General features: G+C 40.5%; 3 protein-coding genes across 13 annotated transcripts; all 3 read right to left on the reverse strand.

The window, feature by feature from the left end:
• Window positions 1–165: 165 nt before the first annotated feature.
• On the reverse strand, window positions 166–4350 carry LOC132840797 (UDP-glucuronosyltransferase 2C1-like). The gene is made up of 6 exons (XM_060862789.1): window positions 3393–4350; window positions 3135–3283; window positions 2597–2728; window positions 2228–2315; window positions 1931–2150; window positions 166–1134 (listed from the first exon to the last, which is right to left on the reverse strand). The coding sequence occupies exons 1-6, from the start codon at window positions 4114–4116 to the stop codon at window positions 852–854; spliced, it is 1596 nt and encodes a 531-aa protein (XP_060718772.1). The 5' UTR covers window positions 4117–4350; the 3' UTR covers window positions 166–851.
• Window positions 4351–4593: 243 nt separating this feature from the next.
• Window positions 4594–10755, reverse strand: LOC132840790 (UDP-glucuronosyltransferase 2C1-like). Of its 3 annotated transcripts, none has more exons than XM_060862778.1 (6): window positions 9942–10755; window positions 8554–8702; window positions 8326–8457; window positions 7958–8045; window positions 7661–7880; window positions 4594–4953 (listed from the first exon to the last, which is right to left on the reverse strand). In XM_060862778.1, the coding sequence occupies exons 1-6, from the start codon at window positions 10672–10674 to the stop codon at window positions 4671–4673; spliced, it is 1605 nt and encodes a 534-aa protein (XP_060718761.1). In that variant the 5' UTR covers window positions 10675–10755; the 3' UTR covers window positions 4594–4670. The 3 variants fall into 3 exon arrangements, with proteins under 3 accessions (XP_060718761.1, XP_060718760.1, XP_060718763.1); XM_060862777.1 differs by lacking the exon at window positions 9942–10755 and adding an exon at window positions 8902–9668; XM_060862780.1 differs by lacking the exon at window positions 9942–10755 and adding an exon at window positions 8895–9034.
• Window positions 10756–12132: 1377 nt separating this feature from the next.
• On the reverse strand, window positions 12133–25655 carry LOC132840726 (UDP-glucuronosyltransferase 2C1-like). Of its 9 annotated transcripts, XM_060862664.1 has the most exons (8): window positions 23382–23812; window positions 21567–21596; window positions 19038–19355; window positions 15962–16110; window positions 15622–15753; window positions 13213–13300; window positions 12917–13136; window positions 12133–12752 (listed from the first exon to the last, which is right to left on the reverse strand). In XM_060862664.1, exons 1-8 carry the CDS (start codon window positions 23770–23772, stop codon window positions 12470–12472), a joined length of 1611 nt encoding a protein of 536 aa, XP_060718647.1. In that variant the 5' UTR covers window positions 23773–23812; the 3' UTR covers window positions 12133–12469. The 9 variants fall into 9 exon arrangements, with proteins under 9 accessions (XP_060718647.1, XP_060718644.1, XP_060718645.1 ...); XM_060862661.1 differs by lacking the exons at window positions 21567–21596; window positions 23382–23812 and adding an exon at window positions 25393–25655 and having other exon boundaries at window positions 19038–19527; XM_060862662.1 differs by lacking the exon at window positions 21567–21596 and having other exon boundaries at window positions 19038–19486; window positions 23489–23812.
• Window positions 25656–26635: the final 980 nt, after the last annotated feature.

Genomic DNA, 26635 nt, shown 5'->3' on the forward strand with positions numbered 1-26635 from the left:
TAAAGACCCAAAGCTGACCTCGCGAGATATCAGGCAGCAGAGTTCAGTGCACCAACTAAAAAGTCAACTCTGTTAGGTTTGTTGTCTTACTCCAACCAAAATAAAGACCTTTTCACAACTTATGAACCACAGGCATCTCTTTACTTACATGAAAGCAACCACACGTCGCTTTATTTATTTATTTTTGCTCAGTTCTTCCTTAGACACATTACATTACACTACTATCTAGTGGCACATCTAACAAACAGCATTAATCCACTGAATGTACAGTACAAACATTTAGGAGAACAGGAGAAGAGTTAGGCTGTGATGAAATGAATCAGAATACAAAACTGGTGGAAGTGGAAGGTGGAGCTGTTTGGCTTAAGTACCTCAGATATGATTTTGTGAATGCTGATGTGATGGGGTAGATAAAAGTGGCACAAAGGATATTGGTATATAAAGTTCTCTGGTTTACTAAGCAGAAGGTTGGTGGTTCAAGCCCCAGGGATTAAGAAGGCAGGGGATAAAAGCAGTCAAGGAAGGAGAAGAAGCTACTAAGAGAGTACAGTTGAGGTGATAAAAAGAAAACAATGATTAAAAATAAATTTTACTCTATCAGCAATAAAGCTAAATATTCTTTATTTAAAAAGGAAACCATGATGTAAATCATACAGATAAAAAAAAACCTCTGTTCTATATCTTTGTGCTCAAGTGTGTTGGAATTATTTAAAAGTAAACCTGATCATTATTACTGTACTGTAAAGAGTAAAAAACTCTGGATTGTACAGTGTACATTTAACACAGTGCTTTATTCCTAAAATGTATGTCAAAACATCACAGTAATTATTAACACATTATATACAGATGCTTCACTCTTTCTTGCTCTTTGCTGAGGTCTTTCTGCAACATTTCCGGAAGAGCAATCTGCATGTTTTTACAAAGATAAACACGACTAACGCAATTACAGAAAGCAAAAAAGCAGCAACGTCCAAGCAGTGGTACTGATACCACGTGAGGTTATGGGCTTCAACCCTCAGGTGCTTGGCCCCTTTATTGCGCATCACATACTCGATCCAGAAGACAGCTCGGTCTAGCGGCTTCATCGGTTGGTCGTGGTGGATTCGAGATACTCTCATCATGCTCTCCTTGTAGCTGTGGAAAGAAATGAAATAAAAATCATTTTGTCTTTTATGGTCTGTTGTAAAGAGAATTCTTGTCTAAAAAATGCTTGAAAAATTAGCGAGACACTTAAACCTCATTTACACATGGCATGAACATGCGTCCTTGGCAATCGGCTTACAAGTGGACAGCCGAGATTTGCAGCCGTTCACAACAGAACATATAAATAAACGAGAAAAGATGTGATGAATGAAGCTATGAAAAGAAGCTGCTTTCATTTCTCTGTTGTCCTAACATCACCTCGATCCATTAGCCTAGCAGCAGATACTGTAGCTGTTTACAGTGGATAAGATTTATAGTTCCTGTCTGGGACAAATCAAGACACGAAGGCATTCACACTACAAATGTTATGTGGTCATAGGCATCGCAAGTCTCCTAAAAAAATGGTAGGGATTAAAAAAAGACCCCTGTTTGTGCAAAAGGAGCTTTTGTTACTAGGAGTTTATGCTCCCACTTTGGGCACTCTGGAGGGGCAGAGTTCAGGAGTTCAGACAAAGAGCTATATCAAAAGACTCCAGGAAAGATGACGTTTGAGTCTGTGGTCAGGAAAAACGATATCTGGACTGACCATCTCAGTCTGTTGCCAACATGACCCTATCAGAAAGAATGGGACAAAAAATGACTGACTGATTGGTGATGGTATTTACAAAGCGTCCAAGGTCACACTAATTTGGCCTAATTTGTTTGAATTTTTAACATATGCACCCTTAAAGTAATCTTAATCTTAAAAAACAACAACACTATTATTAAAATCACAGTGTCCACTCACGACGGATTGTTAATGACGTCATCGAGAGCCTGCTTCAAGTCCTTGGAGTCCATTTTGTTAATGTCAAGCATCACAGCAGCTCCTTTGGTTGTCATGTGATTTATATTGTCAGGCTGATCAGCAAACAGCGGCAGGCCCACCATGGGAACTCCATGATAAATAGCTTCATATATTCCGTTAAGCCCACCATGGGTGATGAAGGCCTTGGTTTTAGGATGTCCTGTAGATACCAATCATTGGTGATTTATTCACTTCAACAGAATGTGATATTACAGCTACAATGAAAATGTTCCTTACCTAGTAAATCATTCTGAGGAATCCAGTCATAGAGTCTTGTATTAGGAGCAAGAGTTTCTGGTTTCTCACCTGTGTATCGCCACAGGACCTGAAATTACACACAGGATTCAGATTTGAGGGACTTAGGAATGATCTTATACTGTTCTTAATCAACACCAAATAGAAGTTCAGAGTAGTCAATCTGCCTGTGGACTTTCCTATCTTTAAAAGGTGAAGAAAACCAGAGAACCCAGAGGAACCCAAGAGCTGTGATGAACCAACACTGACTGCTGCACTAAAGAGCCATCCTCAAAACATTCAGATCAAATCCTTCATATGCTAGAGTGAGGATTATTTATGTAGATGTTCATCGTAAATTAAAACTCAGACCTTTTGGGGAATCTGTCCGAGCGCTGTAGCGATGGTGTTCGCTCTCTCTTTGGTGAGGTTTTTTATCATGGACCCCAATGAAAACACCACAATACCATCATCTCCTGAGCTCTGGACAAAGTCCTCAATTTCCTATTAAAAACAAAATCCCAAGTCATTTTTAATGAGTCAGATTACAGTGAGTACACAGGCCATTCGTTTACAATTTATTATTAAGTGTGATTTTCATTTAAATAAAACTGCAGTAAATCTTTTTGTGTGCTAGATGTGTTTATAGAAATAAAAGGCTAGCACAAAGACCAACAACTCTTCCCTTTTCATCCACAGTACAGAAACTGCTCACCATTTGGGGTAATAAAAGTTTTGCAATCATTCAAAAATCTGTAGTAAAGTCAGTAAACTACACTTGTGTATGTGTTGTTACTTTACCTGTGTTAGAATAACTCAGGAATGCAAAGCTGCGTTCATCTTTTTTTATTATGCAACAGGACGGCTTAAAAATAGAAAGCTGTCGGACACAAAAACAAACAGAGCGTACTTTTGGTAGAGGTTTTGCAGGTTTGCAGTGTAATCCACCAACAAATTTAAAGTTTGGGAGGAGCGGCCGTGGATATTCAAAATCCCAATAAGTTCGGATTAACCAGATGTCAGCTTTGCTCATAGTGTCACATAGTGTTGTGGGTTTGCCTGTGAAGTACAGGAACACAAAAAACATCACACTGACCAGCACCAGAGCTTGGACAATTAGTGCTGTCAGACACATGAAATAGACGTGGATTAAATGTTGATCAATTACCCATGACCTCTGTAAAGAGGGGATTCCATTTCACCATGATCATGATATTAGTCATTACATCTTGAAAGAAAGTAAACAAAACATTTTTCACTCTTTGCAGGAAATCCATGCGATCTGTATAGCCCAGGCTAGATGCAGAAACATAGGACGGTGGAGATGGAAGCTGCCCACAGTGTCGCTCCATAATATAAAAGGGTCTGACACAGACGATGAAGGGCAGATTGAGCTTCTGTGCAAGCAATTCGCCGCATAAAGTTACAGGATCTGTCAGAAGAACATCAAACTTTTCCTTTCTCCACTTCTCCAGCAGATCTTCACGTGCAAAAAGCTCCCTGCATAACGCTTTATTCTGCTCCATCATAATGTCAAGTGATTCAGCAAGATTTAAAAAAGCTTGGATCCTGGTACTTGGAAAGTCGTATATCCAGTACTTCAAAATCCTTTCATTGTTTTCAGTAACGTCCTTTGTGCTGTAAGGCACCTGTATGATCTCCATGTTGTAGCCCAGAGACTGGTCTTTCAGTAGAAACGGTGTAGCACTGTGGGTAACGATGGTCACACTGTGTCCTCTCACTATAAGCTCATTCATGATTGTTTTCATGTAAAGCCAGTGACTGAATTCTCCTGGCCAGATGAGGATTTTCCCAGCTGTAACACACAACGGTGTCTGAATCAGACCGAGTAGCAGCAGGAAGCAGAGAGCTGCTTTCCCACATGCCCTCATGATGGCAAGACAATCAGCCTTCTATCTCAGACGTGAAACAAGCCAGAGTTCCTGCAAACTTCCACATTTGTCATGTGATAACGAAACTCTGACCTTTATTCCCAACAGCAGAGCAAGTATCTGATCATAAAAACTAACAAATCTGACTCAGAGAGATATCAGGAAGTGTTCTGCAAGTGCAGGAACCAGGAAATCAACTGTGTTACATAACTCTGCCATCTACTGGTACATCTAACAAACAGCATTGATTTACTGAAGGGAAGTGGTGGCTCAGTGGTAGAGATTCTGGGTTTCTGGTCAGGAAGTCTGGAGTTCACGCCCCACTGGGATTAAGTGACAAGGTTGGAAGGAGGAAGGAAGAGAAGCTACCAAGACAGGCAGTTGGGGTGAAGAAAAGAAAAGATTCAAACCTTTCTGTTTGAATGATTCAAAAACAGAGCAGTCAATATTACTCTATCAGCAATTAAGATGAAAAAGTTTGTTTTTAAAATTTTATTTAAAAAGCAAACCACACTATACATACTATGCTTATAACACATTCATATACAGATGCTTCACTCTTTCTTGCTCTTTGCTGAGGTCTTTCTGCAACATTTCCGGAAGAGCAATCCGCATGTTTTTACAAAGATGAACACGACTAACGCAATTACAGAAAGCAAAAAGACAGCAACGTCCAAGCAGTGGTACTGATACCACGTGAGGTTATGGGCTTCAACCCTCAGGTGCTTGGCCCCTTTATTGCGCATCACATACTCGATCCAGTACACGGCCTGGTCTAGCGGCTTCATCGGTTGGTCGTGGTGGATTCGGGATAGCCTCATCATACTCTCCTTGTAGCTAAGAAAAGGAAAAAAAAAAAATAGAAATCCAACATTTGTGTCATGTTTTGTACAAAGATTTATAGAATGAAAAATGCTTGTGAAATTATTATGGTGAGATTCTTAAGCCTTGTACAAACATGGCATTAAAATGCATCCTGGGTGATTGGCAGCCAGAAATTGGACAGCTGAGATATGTAGACATTCACACCTGGCATTATGAATTCCAAAAATCTTCCCAAATCCATAAAAACTCTTCATATACTATTTGTTCCAAAGCAAGAAGTGTTTTGTGAATATTAGTGCAGAGTATTTTTGTTAGGACTCAGCCTGGACTCTGGCCATGTGCCTGTTTACGTTCTCTGTCACATGTCTGCCCTGCCTTCGTCTGCTCCTCCCTGTCTGCACACCTGTCCCTCACGTGTCTTGATTGTTAGTAGTATTTAGTTAAGCCGCGTTGCCTGGTGCAGCACGAGATCTACTGTTGTTTTGTCTTGTTGTTAGTTTGTGTTATGTTATGTGTCTTTTGGTTATTAAACCCCGTTTGTGTTTTGTCTATCCTGCATCTGGGTCCCTTTTATACGGTGGCCGGGAAGTGCAAAACAAATTAACAAAACCGAAAACACATTAACAAAACCGAAAACACATTAACAAAACCCAAACCAAATTAACAAAACCGAAAACACATTAACAAAACCCAAACCAAATTAACAAAACCCAAACCAAATTAACAAAACCGAAAACACATTAACAAAACCCAAACCAAATTAACAAAACCCAAACCAAATTAACAAAACCGAAAACACATTAACAAAACCCAAACCAAATTAACAAATCCCAAAACAAACTAACAAAACAGAAAACACATTAACAAATCCGTAAACACAACGACAAGTCAGACAACCCAGAAACGGTAGTGTATCGTTTTTGAATGGAAACTTACCGATCATTGGACAAGACACCTGTCACTCAAGATATACAGGTATGGAATCTTATGTGTAATGTGTAAAGTTCTCCGTTTAAATAAAGTTCTCCGTTCAAGAAAATAACAGAATTAATCCACAGTAATCCATTCCATCAATCCATTCCAACTTTTCCCTGTGGCAGACTGTTGAACTTCATGTATACTTTGAGTGACAGGTGTCTTGTCCAATCACAAACTATACCAACCGCTTCCGGGTTGTCTGAAATGTCGTTGTGTTTTCTGATTTGTTAATGTGTTTTCTGATTTGTTAATGTGTTTCATGCACCGATTCAGACAACCCGGAAGCGGTAGGTATAGTTTGTGAATGGAAACTTACCGATCATTGGACAAGACGACTGTCATTAAAGATATAAAGGTGAATGAAAGGTGTCTCGTCCGATGATGGTAAGTTTCCATTCACAAATTATACCAACCTCTTCCGGGTTGTCTGACTTGTTAATGTGTTTTCGGTTTTGTTAATTTGGTTTGGGTTTTGTTAATTTGTTTTGCACTTCCCGGCCACCGTACTTTTATCCGGTGTCCGGGTTCATTACAATTTTCAGGTTCATTAAATTTGATTAGATTAGATTCAACTGTCATTGCACATGGGTGCAAGGCAATTAGTGAGTTAAAGAGTTCAGTAAGGAGACCAGTGTAGGATAAAAGCTGTTGCTTAGCTTGCTGGCCTTGGACTGCAGGCACCTGAACATCTTTCCAGAGATTAGGAGGGTAAACAGTTTACGGGCTGGATGAAAGCTTTCCTTGATGATGCTACAAGCACAGACACCTCTTTCTTTGAATAATCATAAGGGATATAATCATGATCATGAGGGATATGATAGCCTAGTGGTTAAGTTGTTGGCTTACTGATTGGTGGGTTGTGAGTTCAAATCCCAGGTATGCTGAGCTGCCAATGCTGAGCCCCTGAGCAAAGCCCTTAATCCTAAATTGTTCCATTGTATAAATTGAGATAAAAACATAATTCCTGCTGGATAAGGACATCTGCCAAATCCTATGAATAGAGGAGTGTGTGTTACCTCTCTTTTTCCTAAAGTCCACAATAAGCTCCTTGGTCTTGCTGGTACTAAGGAGCATGTTATTGTGAGTGCATCAGACAGCCAGCCAGGTGCTTCACCACTTCCCTGTATTATGACTAAGCTTTATCACTGATAAGGCCAATCACCAGGGTGTTGTCTACTTGATTATGGTATTAGAACCATGCACAGGCCTGCAGTCATGGGCGAACAGAAAGTTCAGGAAGGGGCTCAGCACACAGCCTTGAGGAATGCTTGTGTTCAATATTATGGTTAAGGAGGTGATGATTTTTGACTTAACATGCTGCAGTCGAGTATCCAATTGCAAAGGAAGGTGTTCATGCCCAGGTTGCCAATATTATGATTTTCTATTTAATCCCACTGACCAGAAATGTTGGCTATGCCTTCTCTAACCATTAGCTGCATATGTACACCAAATAGCAACTCAGAATTCAATATTCAGCAGTGGTGAGGAACACCATCGCAACCTGTTTGCCACAATGACCCTATCAGGAATAGTTAAAGGAAAATGACTGACTGAATGAATGGATGGTTATAGAAATATTTATAAAGCTTCAAAGCTCACATTACCCAATTTGGTGTCTTTTGATTAAATGAGAAAGGGGTAATTATTCAGGTGAAGAATGTCACTTCTTTTTTACATATGCACGCTTAAAGTGGTCTTAATCTTAAAGTGCCAACAACTGAAATTTAATTCATCCACTCACGATGGATTGTTAATGACATCATCGAGAGCATGCTTCAAGTCCTTGGACCTCATTTTGTTGAAGTCAAGCATCACAGCAGCGCCTTTGGTTGTCATGTGATTTATATTGTCAGGCTGATCAGCAAACAGCGGCAGGCCCACCATGGGAACTCCATGATAAATAGCTTCATATATTCCATTAGTCCCACCATGGGTGATGAAGGCCTTGGTTTTAGGATGTCCTATAGATACAAATCATTGGTGATTTATTCACTTCAACAGAATGTGATATTACAGCTACAATGAAAATGTTCCTTACCTAGTAAATCATTCTGAGGAATCCAGTCATAGAGTCTTGTATTAGGAGCAAGAGTTTCTGGTTTCTCACCTGTGTATCGCCACAAGACCTAAAATTACACACAGGATTCAGACCTGAGTGAATTAGGAATGATCTTATACTGTTCTTAATCAACACCAAATGGAAGTTCAGAGTAGTCAACCTTTTACAGACTTTCCTATTTGTAAAAGGTGAAGAAAACCAGAGAACCCAGAGGAACCCAAGAGCTGTGATGAACCAACACTGACTGCTGCACTAAAGAGCCATCCTCAAAACATTCAGATCAAATCCTTCATATGCTAGAGTGAGGATTATGTATGTAGATGTTCATCGTAAATTAAAACTCAGACCTTTTGGGGAATCTGTCCGAGCGCTGTAGCGATGATGTTCGCTCTCTCTTTGGTGAGGTTTTTTATCATGGACCCCAATGAAAACACCACAATACCATCATCTCCTGAGCTCTGGACAAAGTCCTCCATGTCCTATTAAAAACAAAAGCCCAAGTCATTTTTAACGAGTCAGATTATCGAGTGCCCTAAAATAGAAAGCTGTCGGACACAAAAACAAACAGAGCTTACTTTTGGTAGAGGTTTTGCAGGTTTGCAGTGTAATCCACCAACAAATTTAAAGTTTGGTAGGAGCGGCCGTGGATATTCAAAATCCCAGTAAGTTCTGATTAACCAGATGTCAGCTTTGCTCATGGTGTCACATAGTGTTGTGGGTTTGCCTGTGAAGTACAGGAACACATTTACAACAATCTGTTTATCTTTAACTACACTGATTACAATCGAGTGTAAATGTTTAAACACTTTCTGAAGTTATAATTTTTAAATACAGTTTAGAACATAATCTAGAGTCTATATAATTTAGAACAAACTTGTTAAGTAGTTGAAAAAAAAATTTAAAGCTGCAATGTTACCTCATACCAGTTATTCTGCTGAAATATTTATCAAATCTTAACTTTTGCTGAAGTTTGAACATCGCCGTGTGTATGATGTAGTGTAGCATGTTCTCTAATCTCTCTGTAAAGTCCATATGATCAGTGAGATGCCCCTGAACAGCAGCTGCAGGTACATAAGATGGCGGAGCGGGCATCTGTCCACAGAGTCGCTCGAGAGTATACGCAAAAGAGACTCTGAGAGACATCACACTGGGCAACTCAAGAGCTTCCGCCATGAGGTCAGCACACGGCATCATGGGATCGTACAGAAGAACATCGAAGCGTGACTCCTTCAGTGAAGTCATAAGATCTCTGTTAGCAAACATTCCATTGCACACAACCTGTGTATAATGAGACATCCTGGACATCATGTTCCAAAACAAGATCATCATTTGAAAGCTGGAAGTGTTTTCATCCATCCATACACTGATAAAGCTCTGCCAGAAGTTGTCTACCTCCTGTTGCTCCATGTCGACTTTAAAAGACACAAAGTTGAACCTCTCCTTTTGGCCATGATTCAGTGAAGGTGAGGCAGAGTGTGTGAGAACGGTCACGCTGTGATTCCGGTCCATGAGCTCCTCAACAATTACACGCATGTTGCGCCAGTGACTGTATTCACCAGGAAGAACCAACACGTTGCTACTGTGAGTCATTTCAGACAAGCTCAGCAGCAGAATTACCAAGCAGGCAGAAGATCTTTTACACATCATTGTAGTAAATAAAATGTCGACTAAGTCACTTGTGACATTGGACATGTTCATATAGGGGGAGTGTTTCAACTTTCCCAACTAGTGATTGCTTCAGAAGTGGTTAAATGACCTTAGATAAATCATAGAACCTTGGACCTTACATAAGCATGTGGGTCTAACTGTATGTTTTTGGACTTTTTTATACACACATTATTTTTTCCTGAGGACAAGAACTAAAACTTCAGGATTTCTTTTTTTTTTTTTTTTTTTTTTACAATATTAATATTTTCTAAATCTGTAGCCTAAATGAAATAAAAAAAACGAGATAATTATTTACCCATGATTTCTGTGAAGAATGGATCCCATTTTGCCATCATCATGAAGTTAACCACTATATCATGAAAGGCAATAAACAAAATATTTGTCACTCTCTGCAGGAAATCCATGCGATCTGTATAGCCTATGCCAAATGCAGGGACATAGGACGGTGGAGCCGGCAGCTGCCCACAGTGTCGCTCCATAAAATTAGCAAAAAATGGCCTTGTACTCATGACGAAGGGAAGATTGAGCTTCTGTGCAAGAAGTTCACCACATGCGGTCACAGGATCTGTCAGAAGAACATCAAACTTTTCCTTTCTCCACTTCTCCAGCAGATCTTCACGTGCAAAAAGTTCTCTACATAATGCTTTATTCTGCTCCGTCATAATGTCAATGCCTTCAGTAAGCTTCAAAAAAGCATGAATCATGTTGATATTTGGTATGTCGTACATGCAAGACTTTAAAATCCTGTCCAAGTTGTCCATAATGTCCTTCTTGGTGTGAGGCACCTGTATGATCTCCATGTTGTAGCCCAGAGACTGGTCTTTCAGTAGAAACGGTGTAGCACTGTGGGTAACAATGGTCACATTGTGTCCTCTCACTATAAGCTCATCTATGATTGTTTTCATGTGAAGCCAGTGACTGAATTCTGAAGGCCAGATGAGGATTTTCCCAGCTGTCACACACAACGGTGTCTGAATCAGACCGAGTAGGAACAGGAAGCAGAGAGCTGCTTTCCCACATGCCCTCATGATGACAGGACGATCAGCCTTCTATCTCACACGAGAAACAAGCCAGAGCTCCTGCAAACGTCCACATGTATGGAAGTGTTCTGCAAGTGCACAAACCAGTAAATCAACTCTATTATCATGCAACGTCACTGTTTTAAATTCTACTCAGTTCCCATTTAGATGCATTATATAGCTCTGCCATCTATTGGTACATCTAACAAACAGCACTGATTTATTAAATGGTAAAAACACACTGCTTCATTTACATTACAGGCTTTTAGCAGACACCCTTTTCCAGAGGGACTTACAATTTATACAATTGAGGGTTAAGGGCCTTGCTCAGTGGCCCAGCAATGGAAGCTTAGTGGAGCTGGGATTCAAACTCATGACCTTCCGATCAGTAGTCCAACACCTTAACAGCTAGGCTACCACATCAGTATTTATACTGCATCATATGTTCAGAAGAATATCGGACGAGTTAGGATGTAATGAAATACATCTCCAGAATACAACACGGAATATCCGTATTCAGTCTATTAAATGTTGTGAAAAGGCGTTCAGAGAACAGTCAACAGAAGTGTTTAGATGGCTCTGCTTGGCTGAAGTACCATAGTATTGACCTGTTGATGTGGTACGTGGTAGCCTAGTGGTTGAGGTCTTGGGCTACCAATCGGTTGTGAGTTCAATCCCAGGTCCACTAAGCTGCCACGGTTGGGGCCCCTGAGCAAGGCCCTTAACGCTCAGTTGTATAAAAATGAAATAACATAAGATGCTCTGGATAAGGGTGTGTGCTAAATGCTGGAAATGTAAATGGTAGCAAAAAATGTGAGACTTAACTGTTTTCTGCACCACTGTATAATCTCTGACTCCATCTTTCTAATATGTTGTTATAGACTGGGGGGGGGCATGGTGGCTTAGTGGTTAGCACGTTCGCCTCACACCTCCAGGGTTGGGGGCTCGATTCCCGCCTCCGCCTTGTGTGTGTGGAGTTTGCATGTTCTCCCCGTGCCTCAGGGGTTTCCTCCACCGGTCCAAAGACATACATGGTAGGTTGAGTGGCATCTCTGGAAAATTGTCCGTGGTGTGTGATTGTGTGAGTGAATGAGAGTGTGTGTGTGCCCTCCGTCCAGGGTGTATCCTGCCTTGATGCCCAGTGATGCCTGAGATAGGCACAGGCTCCCCGTGACCCGAGGTAGTTCGGATAAGCGGTAGAAAATGAATGAATGTTATAGACTAAGAAAGTTTTACTGTGCTATACAGTATTGGGAGAGTATATAAAATGAGGAATAGGATTAAGAAAGCTGGTTTGGGATGTGTGAAGAAAGGTTTGAGTATGAAGAGGAGAATCTGGGATTAAGTGACAAGGTTGGAACAAAGAAGTCAAGGAAGGAAGAGAAGCTACCGAGATGGGCAGTTAGGGGGAGAAAAAGAAAACATTCAAATATTTCTGTCTGAATAATTAAAAAAGAGAGAAGGCAATTTTACTATCAGCGATTAAGCTGAATAATCTTTATTTTTTTTTTATCTAAACAGCAAACCACACCATACGTACTGTACTATGCTGATACAGATTAAAATATCTGTTTAATTGCTTTGTTCAAGTGTGTTGGAATCATTTCAAAGTAAACCTGATCATTATTACTGTACTGTTTTAAACGGAAATAAATGCATATACAAATACATTTGTTATTTGTTAAATGTATTTAATATATGTTAAATACATTTACGTGATACGTGACCAAATACACAGTGCTTTATTCCTAAAATGTCATTCAAAACATCACAGTAATTATTAACACATTCATATACAGATGCTTCACTCTTTCTTGCTCTTTGCTGAGGTCTTTCTGCAACATTTCCGGATGAGCAATCCGCATGTTTTTACAAAGATGAACACGACTAACGCAATTACAGAAAGCAAAAAAGCAGCAACATCCAAGCAGTGGTACTGATACCACGTGAGGTTATGGGCTTCAACCCTCAGGTGCTTGGCCCCCTTATTGCGCATCACATACTCGATCCAGTACACGGCCTGGTCTAGCGGCTTCATCGGTTGGTCGTGGTGGATTCGGGATAGTCTCATCATGCTCTCCTTGTAGCTGTGGAAAGAAATGGAATAACAAAAATTCTTTCTAGGCAGAGAGAAGTTTGAATGATTGAGACATCTTAAGTTTAAGACCATAATTTGATCAAATCTGAAAGTAACAAGTATACAAGATAAAGGTGTGAGATACTGATATGCAAAATCAAAACATCCACTCACGATGGATTGTTAATGACATCATCGAGAGCCTGCTTCAAGTCCTTGGACCTCATTTTGTTGAAGTCAAGCATCACAGCAGCTCCTTTGGTTGTCATGTGATTTATATTGTCAGGCTGATCAGCAAACAGCGGCAGGCCCACCATGGGAACTCCATGATAAATAGCTTCATATATTCCATTAGTCCCACCATGGGTGATGAAGGCCTTGGTTTTAGGATGTCCTGTAGATACAAATCATTGGTGATTTATTCACTTCAACAGAATGTGAATTACAGCTCCAATGAAAATGTTCCTTACCTAGTAAATCATTCTGAGGAATCCAGTCATAGAGTCTTGTATTAGGAGCAAGAGTTTCAGGTTTCTCACCTATGTATCGCCACAGGACCTGAAATTACCAGAGGTGGGAGTAAGTCACACATGTGCAAGTCACAAGTAAGTCTCAAGTCTTAACCTTCAAGTCTCAAGCAAGTCCGAGTCATTCTTTGTGAGAGTCAAGTCAAGTCAAGTCAAGTCAAGTCATTGCTTTATGTCAAGCAAGTCAAGTCAAGTCGTAGCTTGAGTAAAGCAAGTCACTGGCAAGTCATACATATGTTTAATGATTTAACTAAATGTATATATTAAACAAAGTTAAATCTACTGTATTTATGGACTATGAGAGTTTATTTGCCACAAAATATTTGTGAATATTTGCCACAAAAAATGATTATATGCATTTATTTTTAAAAGGTGTCCACATACAGGTGAGTTGTAAATACAATATGAATCTAAAAATGAATAAAAATCAAAACTACAAAGCCTAAGATGTAAATGTAACAGAAATAAGGCCAATATAAAAGCATGAAAAGTTTCAATATGCCTCAAACATGGCAGAAGACCATGGAAAAGTATATATAAAAAAGTACAATGGTTTCTATGCAACCAAATGGCATTTTTTTGAACAGGCATTCCCTATTAATGGGACATGAACACATCCTTAAATTAGATCCTTCCTTTTTAACAACAGAATAACAACAATCACGTCAATCAAAAAACGTAAATTATTGAATCACACAAACCTTGAAGTGAATTAACTATTGGAGAGAGAGACAGAGAGAGAGAGAGAGAGAGATGATTGGAGTGAGTGTAATTTATTAATTAAAGGGATTGTTCACCTAAAAATGAAAATTCTGTCATCATTTTCTCACCCACATGATGTTACAAACCTGTATAAATTTCTTTGTTCTGATGAACACACATGTAGATATTTTGAGGACCGTTTGTAACCAAACCATTCATGAGCCCCATTCACTTCCATAGTGGGAAAAAATAATACTATGGAAGTGAATGGGGCTCATGAATGGTTTGGTTACAAACATTCCTTAAAATATCTTCCTCCGTGTTCATCAGAACAAAGAAATTTATACAGGTTTATAACATCATGAGGGTGAGAAAATGATGACAGAATTTTTTTATTTTTGGGTGAACTGTCCCTTTAAATTGAATGTGTGTGTGTGTGTGTGTGTGTGTGTGCATGCGAGACAAGAATATAGCCACGTTCACACTGCAAGTCTTAATGCTCAATTCGGATATTTTGCTCAGATCTGATTTTTTTTGTTTGGCTGTTCACATTACCTTTTAAAATGTGGCCTATATCAGATACCAGTGTGAACTGTTTGCTGTTTCGAACTGACCCGCATGCGCAAACGAACAATAACAATGACGTCACACGCAGCACGCCGTTGCGCTAAAAAGTTGGCGAGGTTATGGAGGAAGTATTGTATCATCTGGTGCAAGCATTGAGCATTAAGACTTGCAGTGTGAACGTGGCCTATGTCTCTGATTGCAACTCTGAAGTTTTTTATTTTTATAGTTATATTTATGTTTTTTATATATATGTGCATCCCCATAAACGATCCATACGCTTTTCACTCAAAGCCTAACACTGAAGACCAATTATAAGACCTACTGCTGACGTTTCAACATAAACAGTGACCAACCATTTACACTACATTGCGCTTGCAAAAAAATACATTTGATAAAAAAAAAAAATTGAACTTTGTCACTCAATTGTGAGCGATGTGGTCGCATTCTGCTGTTCTCTTCTCATCTTGCACAAAATCCCGGTACCCGAACTTAATTATTTTTGGTGTACCGCCTTCCATGTTTCGCCACGACTGTTAAGGTTTATTAGTTAGTGCGCGCGCTCCCTCTGCGTGCCTGCTGCGTCACGTGATTAGATTACGCTCTTGCGTGCGTTTAAAAACAGATTAAAAAACAAACAAACAAAAAAACAAGTTATTTCGAGTCATTTAACTCAAGTCCGAGTCAAGTCTCAAGTCATGTATGTCAAGTCAAAGTCAAGTCGAGTCTTTTTTTAATATTTGTCAAGCAAGTCTCGAGTCTCAACTGTGCGACTTAAGTCCGACCCGAGTCAAGTCATATGACTCGAGTCCCCCATCTCTGGAAATTACACACAGGATTCAGACCTGAGGGACTTAGGAATGATCTTATACTGTTCTTAATCAACACCAAATAGAAGTTCAGAGTAGTCAATCTGCCTGTGGACTTTCCTATCTGTAAAAGGTGAAGAAAACCAGAGAACCCAGAGGAACCCAAGAGCTGTGATGAACCAACACTGACTGCTGCACTAAAGAGCCATCCTCAAAACATTCAGATCAAATCCTTCATTTATTTATGTAGATGTTCATCGTAAATTAAAACTCAGACCTTTTGGGGAATCTGACCGAGCGCTGTAGCGATGGTGTTCGCTCTCTCTTTGGTGAGGTTTTTTATCATGGACCCCAAAGAAAACACCACAATACCATCATCTCCTGAGCTCTGGACAAAGTCCTCCATGTCCTATAGAAATCAGAAAGCAAAGTTATTAATGAAACAAGTGTGTGTTGGTGTCCTGTCCATCATCTAGCTGATTTCACTCCTTTCACCTATATTACAATCTGCACTCTTTACTCTCTAATCATATAGTAAAAGGCTTGTAATCTCTTAAAGATCTGTCACAAATGTCAGAAGGCTAAAATGTTTGTTAGGCTTAGAAGAGAGAGCTTACTTTTGGTAGAGGTTTTGCAGGTTTGCAGTGTAATCCACCTACAAATTTAAAGTTTGGGAGGAGCGGCCGTGGATATTCAAAGTCCCAGTAAGTTCTGATTAACCAGATGTCAGCTTTGCTCATGGTGTCACATAGTGTTGTGGGTTTGCCTGTGAAGAAAAATATTATTTCATGTCATGGTGAGTGTTTGTTTCCAAAGACAAATGTACTTTGTTAGTCTGGAAATTCTTCATGACATTTATTCTGAAGCAAAAGTAAATGTTATGTAGGGTATCGTTATTTATTTATTTATTTATTTTTTAAATAAAATTATTTTGCTTTAATGGATCATTAACACTTTGATAACACTATGTGTGAAGCATAAAGGTGTCCAAGCGGTGAATTTTATTTTTATTTTTTTCTGACTTTTATTTCGCGGGCACGGTGGCTTAGTGGTTAGCACGTTCGCCTCACACCTCCAGGGTTGGGGGTTCGATTCCCGCCTCCACCTTGGGTTGTGGAGTTTGCATGGTCTCCTCGCGCCTCGGGGGTTTCCTCTGGGTACTCCGGTTTCCTCCCCCGGTCCAAAGACATGCCTGGTAGGTTGATTGGCATCTCTGGAAAATTGTCCGTAGTGTGTGATTGCGTGAGTGAATGAATGAGTGTGTGTGTGTGCCCTGCGATGGTTTGGCACTCCGTCCAGGGTGTATCCTGCCTTGATGCCCGATGACGCCTGAGATAGGCACAGGCTCCCCGTGACCCGAGGTAGTTCGGATAAGCGGTAGAAAATGAGTGAGTGAGAGAGTGAGTGACTTATTTCAACTTGCAGTTATTTTTCTTTTTTTTTAAGATAAATAGATTCACTTTTGGAGTCGTGGTTTGAATATTTTATATGCTATCCAAACTAGTTTTTTTGAATCAGCACATTCCAGCTCAACAAGATCGCTCCAGATATTAACTTTTGGATGCAACTCCTGGATGTTTGAGACTGAAGGTGTTTCTGCCATGTTCACTTTGACTTACAGACTTAACAAGGTCAGCTGAGGCAATTTTAGGTATTAGTGCAATAGTTAAATATGGCACAAATTTATTTACATTTTGAATCAATTCCACTGCTTTTGTCATCAGTGTACAGCCCAAAATAGTGATGTCCTAAGACATTTTTGAATCCTTTTCTGAGTAGACGGTTAACTGTGCAAGCCCAACAATCTTCATGATTTGGTGTAAATTTCAGTAAGAAAGTTCACTACACGCATCAGAGAAGCACTAATACGTTATATTAAAATTAGGACGAACCTGTTAAGCAGTTGTAATAAATAAAACGCAGCTGTACAACACCTTACCTGTGATTTTAGTGAGGTGTTTATCAAAGCTTAACATTGAGTGAAGTTTGATCATCGCCGTGTGTATGATGTAGAGTAGCATGTTCTCTAATCTCTCTGTAAAGTCCATATGATCAGTGAGATGCCCCTGAGTGGCAGCTGCGGGTACATAAGACGGCGGTGCGGGCATCTGTCCACAGAGTCGCTCGAGAGTATACGCGAAAGAGATTCGGAGAGACATCACAAGGGGCAAGTCAAGAACGTCCGCCATGAGGTCAGCACACGGCATCATGGGGTCGTACAGAAGCACGTCAAAGCGTGACTCCTTCAGTGAAGTCACAAGATCTTTCTTAAACATGTTGTCACACACAATCTCTGTGAAACGCGACATCCCGGATATTACGTCCCAAAACAAGGCCAGCTTCTGTAACCCGGTGATGTTTTGATCCATCCAGAGATTGATGAGGTTTTGGGAAACAGCGTCTGCCTCCTGTTGCTCCATGTCGACTTTAAAAGACACGAAGTTGAACCGTTCCTTTTGGCCATGTTTCAGCGTAGGTGAGGCAGAGTGTGTGAGAACGGTCACGCTGTGATTCCGGTCCATGAGCTCCTCAACAATTACACGCATGTTGTGCCAGTGACTGTATTCACCAGGAAGAACCAACACGTTGCCACTGTGAGTCATTTCAGACAAGCTCAGCAGCAGAATTACCAAGAAGGCAGAAGATCTTCTCCACGTCATTGTAGTAAATAAAATGTCGACTAAGTCACGTGCGTTCAAAAACAGCAGGGAGTGTTTCAACTTGCCCAACTAGTGCAGTGGAGTCAGAAGTGGTTTTAAATTACAACATACAACCTCCGTTTCTCTGGTTGTACCAAATGAATTGATTAAGTTTAAAGAATAGCTGGTAACAAAAAGTTGGTTGCCAAACCTGTTTTTGCTCTATGAATGGTTAATGAATAGCCTAGCATACATCACACACTGCTATTACTGTTGATTTGAGGCTGTAACTTTAGCAGATAAATGCTTATCTGTTTAAGTAAAGTTACCTCACACCTTTAAACATGCAGTAAAGAACTTTAAGTACTTTAGAACAAAGGTCACTACGGTTCACTACACTTTTGTACATTTGATATTTTTTACACAGCTTTTTAGGGAGGTTGCTGGAAAAATGCCAAGGTAAAGAGCTCACCGGTGTGAATTTCTTACACACAATGCTCAGGGATCAGAATATCAAAGCTCCTGTTTTCACAACAGACATATTACCAAACCCAGTTTGAGGTTGTTAAACATAATTGTGTAATATAAAGTGTGTTTTTTTTTTTTTTGTAATATTCTTGCTTCATTCATTTATTCATTTTCTACCGCTTTTCTACCTCGGGTCACGGGGAGCCTGTGCCTATCTCAGGCGTCATCGGGCATCAAGGCAGGATACACCCTGGATGGAGTGCCAACCCATCGCAGGGCACACACACACACACACACTCTCATTCACTCACGCAATCACACACTACGGACAATTTTTCCAGAGATGCCAATCAACCTAAGATGCATGTCTTTGGACCGGGGGAGGAAACCGGAGTACCCGGAGGAAACCCCCGAGGCACGGGGAGAACATGCAAACTCCACACACACAAGGCGGAGGTTCGAATCGAACCCCGACCCTGGAGGTGTGAGGAGAACGTGCTAACCACTAAGCCACCGTGCCCCCTCTTGCTTCATTCATTTCTTTTGTAATTTAGTTTAACGGATTGAAAAGAATGATTTAATTTACCTAGGAATTCAGAATAGATGTTATCCCATTTCATCGAGATCAGTAGTTTAAACATAATGTCCTGAGAGAGAACAAATAAAAAGTTTTTCACTCTCTGTGGGAAATCCATGTGATCCGTGTAGCTCAAACCGACCGACGGGACGAACGACGGCGGTGCTGGAAGCTGCCCACAGAGACGCTCCATGACATTCCCGTAACTGAACCTCAGACTGATAATAAATGGCAGATCGAGTTTCTGTGCTAGAAGTTCCCCACACATATACAGGGGGTCTGTCAGAAGAACGTCAAACTGTTCCTTTCTCCACTTCTCCAGCAGATCTTCACGTGCAAAAAGCTCCCTGCACAATACCTGATTCTGCTCGGTGCTTTTGTCCAGGATCTTCTTAACATTTAGAAAGACCTGGACGAGGTTGTCGTTCGTCAGGTCATACATCCAGTATTTTAACATACTGTTCAAGGTATCAATGATTTCCTGTTTGGTGAAGGGGACCTCTACGATGTCCGCGTCGTAGCCTGGAGACGGCTGTGTCTTTACAGATGGTGTCGCACTGTGAGTAACGACCGTCACATTATGTCCTCTCGCTATGAGTTCGTCTATGATGGATTTAAGATTGAGCCAGTGGCTGAATTCTGCAGGCCAGATAAGGATCTTGCCTGCATTCGCACACTGGCTTAGACTGAGCATGAAAAGAAAACATAACGCAGCTCTCTGAAACGCGCTCATTCTGTCTGGAGTGTCAGATCTAACAGCTCACAACAAGCTTTACAAGTCCGTGAATTACGGCTGAATGTCCGTGAGTACGGCTGAAAAGCTGGGAATGTAAATAAAGGAAAAAAAAGAAACCTCCCAAACTTCCTGTTACGTAATCCACCACGAATAACAGTAACTTTGTCATATAATGCTGCATCATCATTACACAGAATCCCGTAATTTTTATGGGTGGGGATCTGTTCATATCAAATCTCCACTAAATCTCTATGAAAGGATTAGAAACATTTTAAAAAATTTAGAAAACTTAATTCTGTTTTAATTTGAATAGTGCATTTGACAATGAACACGATCATATTAACTCCCAACTTTGCAAAAATATTAAAATTAAAATTAGGATTAACATTTCTATCCCTGTTGTCAAGGTGGTGAGGAAGAAACCTTGAGAGGAACCAGCCAGGGATGTGGTAGCTTAGTGAATAAGGTGTTGGACCACCGATCAGAAAGTTGAATCCCAGATCCATCTGATCAATTGTGGTCAGATGTCATCGATTAGTTTTCCTTAACAGCAAATTTGACAACAGTGCAGCTGTAATTCACATCAGGATTATATTAACAAACATTTATAGGATTGTTTTGTCCCGCTTGACAATGCACACTGGTATATTCACTTACCCATAAGCTCCGTATATAAAGGATCCCACTTTAACGCCATCAGAAACGTGAACAGAAAATCCTGAAAGAAATTAAACAGCACGTTTTTCATTCTCTGTGGGAAATCCATCTGATCCGTGTAGCTCAGGCTGGCCGCTGGGACATAAGAAGCTGGTGTTGGAAGCTGCCCACAGAGTCGCTCCATAGAACTCCCAAAACTGAACCTCAGACTGATGATGAACGGCAGGTTCAGTTTTGTAGCCAGGAGATCGCTACACATACTTATAGGGTCTGTCAGAAGAACATCAAACTGTTCCTTTCTCCACTTCTCCAGCAGATCTTCACGTGCAAAAAGCTCCCTGCACAATACCTGATTCTGCTCTGTAGCCTTCCCCAGTAACTCACTGATCTTCAGAGAAGTCTGGATTATGTTGTCATGTTGAACATCATACATCCAGTACTTCATGAACTTTTCCAAGTTTTTAAAGACATCCTGCTTGGTGTGAGGCACCTGTATGACGTCCACGTTGTAGCCTCGAGACTGAGCTGTATTTACAGATGGTGTAGCGCTGTGAGTAACGATCGTCAAGTTGTGTCCTCTCGCTATGAGCTCATCCATGACCACTTTGATGTTAAGCCAGTGGCTGAATTCTCCTGGCCAGATGAGGATCTTCCCTGCTGTTACAGACAGCAGAGTCTGGTCCAGACCGAGCAGGAGGAGAAAGCAAAGAGCAAATCTCTCACACGCAATCATGCCGGATGCTTCTGAACTCATACGCTCACTTTCAGAGATAGAGAACAGTAACTAACCAACCTGTGAGAGACCACAAATCTATATGCCTTTACACGATCCACCATAAAGAGCAAATAAGAAGCTTTGTAGATTGAACTTTGTCCCTAACTGTTCAGCAGGTTCCAATGAACTTAACACATTATTTCCCAATCTGCATTAGTTATAGTACAAGGCCATGTATGTGCTAATAAACAAGATAAGGATAAACATCTTGAACTACATTGTCTCCTAATCTACTGTGTTGAAAGACTTGCCGTGCTATGACCAGGGACACCAAGAGAATTTGCAACCCACTCATTTACACCGCTAGAAACTAAATACAACCCTCACTAAAGCTGGTTTGTTATTGTTGTAAACTTTTTCCAGAGAAGACCAGGAGACTTGCATATACTTGTGCAGTAGTCTTTGTTGTAGATACACGATGAAACGAGTCTGCAAGTCAGAGCGTACTGGCACGGGCGCTGCAGTCATCAAGTCTGACTTAAAGTTGTATTACCTTGTAAATATACACATTTTAGGGGGAAGTCCCATCAGATAGAGACAAAACACTCAGGTGACAATCAAATCATGAAAGGATGTAACAGCCCCACACCAGATCCTGGACTTTCACCCACCCTTAATCCCATTAACATAACAGTCTTTCGCAGACCCCTTCATTATCATAGAAACGAGTTCACCTCTAATGTTTGGCATTCCTTCTTGACTCAAACCTTGATCCCCATTGACAAATTAAACAATGGGACAGATGTCACAAAGGGACAGATGATATCCTGAGTTACCTTTGCCCTTTCCTTTCATATTAATGAGATACAGGAACCACAAGACTAATGTAAAGTTTAAATTGAACTAGCCTTGTAACTTGATTGGGCTTCTATATGATCCACAGAAATATGCTAGAACTAAAAGGAAATAAAACAATGACTTAAAATTATTTTCCCACATTATCAAAGCATCTATTGATGTAAATACAAAAGATGCTTAAGTGAAACATGACACACTGGATTGAATTTCTTCAGCACCAACAGATAAGCAGCGTGTGAACGGATTAACGGACAACGTTCTGGAAATCTTGGAACTTTGTCGCCCAAATGGTTAACCATTCACTTATATCAGCCAGTTAAAAAACTTTACATGTTATTGTTAATACTCAACAGGATTTATTCTGAACTTTGGCTGGATTTAAGGTTTTATTATCTGACAGTCATTTTGTTTTGCTTTTCGGACTTTGAACGAGCAGACCACCAAAGAGAAGAGTAGAAAATTTCAAGTTTAAGAGTACGCTCACCGACTCGTCCTGTTAAACAGCAACTGATGTAGTACCACAGTGGTTAGAGTTTAACAAATAAAACCAAAAAAAAAAACAACCACCGAGAATCCGTTACAAACCCATTCGGACCATTATTTGCACCACCGTTTCCTCAGCAGCTCGGTAAATTCAACTCAAGCAAATACAGACTGATAGATGGTTTTATTGGCAAGACCTTGAGCCCTGAAAAGCTTTGGATCCAGCAGTCAAGCTGTAGGCTGTTCTCAGAATTCATACTTCTGATACAATCAGTGCACAATCACACCGAGCGCCATTTTTGGCTATAAAGTGCTTCATGGTGAGTTCCTTCATCAGGTTCACACACTCTGATATTCAGAAGGTGTTAAGTTTCTATAACAGCATCTCTGACTGTTCTGGTTGCAAGGTTTGTATTAACCCTAATGTTATGATTTCCATATAATCCATATGACACCTCATAAGTTTATATTTTGAATGGCTGTATAATAGAGTTTTTGGGTATTGCATTTTTTTTGCAAAGTGAATAATTTGATATCATTGTTTGATGGTTTCTTCACTTACCCATGACCTCCGTATATAAAGGATCCCACTTTAACGCCATCAGAAACCTGAACAGAAAATCCTGAAAGAAATTAAACAGCACGTTTTTCATTCTCTGTGGGAAATCCATCTGATCCGTGTAGCTCAGGCTGGCCGCTGGGACATAAGAAGCTGGTGTTGGAAGCTGCCCACAGAGTCGCTCCATAGAACTCCCAAAACTGAACCTCAGACTGATGATGAACGGCAGGTTCAGTTTTGTAGCCAGAAGATCGCTACACATATACATAAGGTCTGTCAGAAGAACATCAAACTGTTCCTTTCTCCACTTCTCCAGCAGATCTTCACGTGCAAAAAGCTCCCTGCACAATACCTGATTCTGCTCTGTAGCCTTCCCCAGTAACTCACTGATCTTCAGAGAAGTCTGGATTATGTTGTCATGTTGAACATCATACATCCAGTACTTCATGAACTTTTCCAAGTTTTTAAAGACATCCTGCTTGGTGTGAGGCACCTGTATGACGTCCACGTTGTAGCCTGGAGACTGAGCTGTATTTACTGATGGTGTAGCGCTGTGAGTAACGATCGTCAAGTTGTGTCCTCTCGCTATGAGCTCATCCATGACCACTTTGATGTTAAGCCAGTGGCTGAATTCTCCTGGCCAGATGAGGATCTTCCCTGCTGTTACAGACAGCAGAGTCTGGTCCAGACCGAGCAGGAGGAGAAAGCAAAGAGCAAATCTCTCACACGCAATCATGCCGGAAGGCAAATCACTCTACAGCACAAATAAGGCTAAGGGTAGTTTGATCTTCATCCCTAACAAGGGGCTGGATATGTGTGTGTGTTGTCATCTGGTCAGGAAGGTGGTGCTTCCTTCGCATATTAACTCCCAATCTACCACATTGGACTGAATTATATAAACTCATTCCTTCATGATTAACCTCAAACTTTTGGGGGATTTTTGGAACATTATCCGTTATCCATTTGCTTGCATCAGAAACATCAAAAAAAACGATAAAAACTTTAATATGTTATCTTTAAACGTCAACGGGATCGTTTCAGTATGCTGGACAGATTTAAGATGGAAAAAATACGAGTTGGACTCTGAACCAGCAGAGAGTAGAAAAAAAAAAGACAGATGAGTGATGCAGGACAAGATGATGAGTACGCCGACCGACTCGTCCTGTTAAACAGACACTGATGGTCAGATTGCGGTGAGGATCAGATTGCGGTGAAATGGCACCATTTCCAAAGTGTCTGTATTAATTGGCGCCATTTCCTTTTAATCAAATTTCGCAGAATTTCAGTTAACAATTGGAAGGTTTTATCGAACCCTGAAAAGATTTGGGTCCGACACGCCAAACCCCTGCCACAGTGTCCTCAGAACCCACAATAATACTGAGCCATGATTATGGTTGTAATGTAGAGTGGAGTCTATACGTTTGAACAGATTGTCATCAGTGGTAAAGAAATGCATGAAAGGTTTATTCAATATAATATTAACTCAGAACGTTGCACATTATGAACTATTTTTATTATTAATTAAATAATAATTCAATTAAAAAATAATTATTAAAAAAAAAATAATAATAATTAAATAATAAGAAGAATTATTAAATAATTATTAACCCTACATAATATCTCAGGCTACATTAAAACCTCCTTACCTTATTTACAATTCTTCATGTTGATTTAAATCGTATGTCATCAAAAAAACTTTTACAAACCTGTGCAGTTTCCAAGAACGAGCTTAAAATAAATTTAGATGTACGATTTCATGGCAAGTTTCACTGTAAGTACAAAAGCACTTTCAGGAATCTTATTTTTATTTAAAAAAAACATTTTTTTATAAAATGTCACAAAGGTGATGCCGGTATCTTCACTTACCCATGACTTCCGTATAAAAAGGATCCCAGTTTAATGCGGTCAGAAATGTGAACAGAAAATCCTGAAAGAAATTAAACACCAAGTTTTTTACTCTCTGTGAAAAATCCATGCGATGTTTGTAGCCCAGACTGACCGCTGGAACATAAGAAGCTGGTGTTGGAAGCTGGCCACAGAGTCGCTCCATAGAACTCCCAAAACTGAACCTCAGACTGATGATGAACGGCAGGTTCAGTTTCGTAGCCAGAAGTGCTCTGCACATATACATGGGGTCTGTCAGAAAAACGTCAAACTGTTCCTTTCTCCACTTCTTCAGCAGATCTTCACGTGCAAAAAGCTCCCTGCACAATACCTGGTTTTTATATGTGGTTTGATCAAGGACACCCTTTATCTTCAGAAAGCTTTGGATCAGGTCGTCATTCGGCACTTCGTTTACCCAGTATTTGAACATCGTGTCCAACGTATTAAAAACGTCCTGTTTGGTGTAAGGCACCTGTATGATCTCCACATTGTAGCCGGGAGACTGCTCTGTCTTGACAGAAGGTGTAGCGCTGTGGGTTACAATGGTCACATTGTGTCCTCTGGCTAGGAGTTCCTCTATAATGACATTGATGTTAAGCCAATGGCTGAAATCTGCAGGCCAGACGAGGATCTTCCCTGCTGTCGTGCACGGTGGAGTCTGGATCAGACTGAGCAGGAGGAGAAGATGGAGAGCGGCTCGCTCGCGTGTACTCATGATAGCTGCATATATCTTACTCTAAATCACACGCCACTTGTGTTGATGCTGGTGAGCAACTTGCCAAGGAATATTACAGAAACGGTTCACTACTCAGCTTTTAAATGCTGGCTGCAAAAACACATTAAACACAAACGGAGTCACGGGGCAAGGGCCGAATTATATTTGTCAAAAGATTGATTTCCTCCATCAATGTTAAACTTGCATGTACAGTATCTCATAGAAGTGAGTGAGTGAGTAAACCCCTCACATTTTTGTAAATATTTTATTATACCTTTTCACGTGACTAAATTGTAGCCGAGCGCCAATTCTAGTGAGCGTAAAGCTTGTATAACAGTGTAAATTTGCTGTCCTCTAAAAATAACTCATCACACAGCCATAAATGTCTAAACCTCTGGCCCAAAAGTGAGTACACCCTTAAGTGAAAATGTCCAAATTGAGCCCAATTAGCCATTTAATCTCCCTGGTGTCATGTGACTCGTCATGTGAGCGTTACAAGGTCTCGGGTGTGTTAAATTTGGTGTTATCGCTCTCACTCTCTCATACTGGTCACTAGAAGTTCAACATGGCACCTCATGGCAAAGAACTCTCTTAGGATCTAAAAAAAGAATTGTTGCGCTACATAAAGATGGCGTAGGCTATAAGAAGTTCTCCAAGACCCTGAAACTGAGCTGCAGCACAAATGGCCAAGACCATACAGTGGTTTAACAGGACAGGTTCCACTCAGAACAGGTCTCGCCATGGATGACCAAAGGAGTTGTGTGCACGTGGTGAGCCATATCCAGGCGTTGTGTTTGGGAAATAGACGTATGAATACTGCCAGCGTTGCTGCAGAGGGTGAAGGGGTGGGGGGTCAGCCGGTCAGCGCTCAGACCGTACGCCGCACACCGCATCAAATTGGTCTGCATGGTCTGAAGCCTCTTCAGGGTTCCCACTCTTTTTCAGAGATCATTTTCCAGGACATTTCAAATTTAGCAAAAAAAAAGACAAGGCTCACAGA

Source organism: Tachysurus vachellii, chromosome 26 (assembly GCF_030014155.1).
Source record: "Tachysurus vachellii isolate PV-2020 chromosome 26, HZAU_Pvac_v1, whole genome shotgun sequence".
Classification (NCBI taxonomy): domain Eukaryota; kingdom Metazoa; phylum Chordata; class Actinopteri; order Siluriformes; family Bagridae; genus Tachysurus; species Tachysurus vachellii.

What these genes read in the sequence shown, in the direction of transcription:
- LOC132840790 (XM_060862778.1), bottom strand. Translation starts at nt 10,674, where the DNA reads ATGAGGGCATGTGGGAAAGCAGCTCTCTGCTTCCTGTTCCTACTCGGT. An exon ending in ATTCTTCACAGAAATCATGG is followed by an intron (nt 8,703 to 9,941) that starts GTAAATAATTAT and finishes TGTACTTCACAG; the next exon opens with GCAAACCCACAACACTATGT. An exon ending in GATGTCATTAACAATCCATC is followed by an intron (nt 4,954 to 7,660) that starts GTGAGTGGATGA and finishes TCCTTTTCTTAG; the next exon opens with CTACAAGGAGAGTATGATGA.
- LOC132840726 (XM_060862663.1), bottom strand. Translation starts at nt 21,175, where the DNA reads ATGAGTTCAGAAGCATCCGGCATGATTGCGTGTGAGAGATTTGCTCTT. An exon ending in CATCTATTCTGAATTCCTAG is followed by an intron (nt 16,111 to 19,037) that starts GTAAATTAAATC and finishes TTTTCTTCACAG; the next exon opens with GCAAACCCACAACACTATGT. An exon ending in CTGCAAAACCTCTACCAAAA is followed by an intron (nt 15,754 to 15,961) that starts GTAAGCTCTCTC and finishes TGATTTCTATAG; the next exon opens with GACATGGAGGACTTTGTCCA.
- LOC132840797 (XM_060862789.1), bottom strand. Translation starts at nt 4,116, where the DNA reads ATGAGGGCATGTGGGAAAGCAGCTCTCTGCTTCCTGCTGCTACTCGGT. An exon ending in CTGCAAAACCTCTACCAAAA is followed by an intron (nt 2,729 to 3,134) that starts GTACGCTCTGTT and finishes TGTTTTTAATAG; the next exon opens with GAAATTGAGGACTTTGTCCA. An exon ending in TCGGACAGATTCCCCAAAAG is followed by an intron (nt 2,316 to 2,596) that starts GTCTGAGTTTTA and finishes GTGTAATTTCAG; the next exon opens with GTCCTGTGGCGATACACAGG.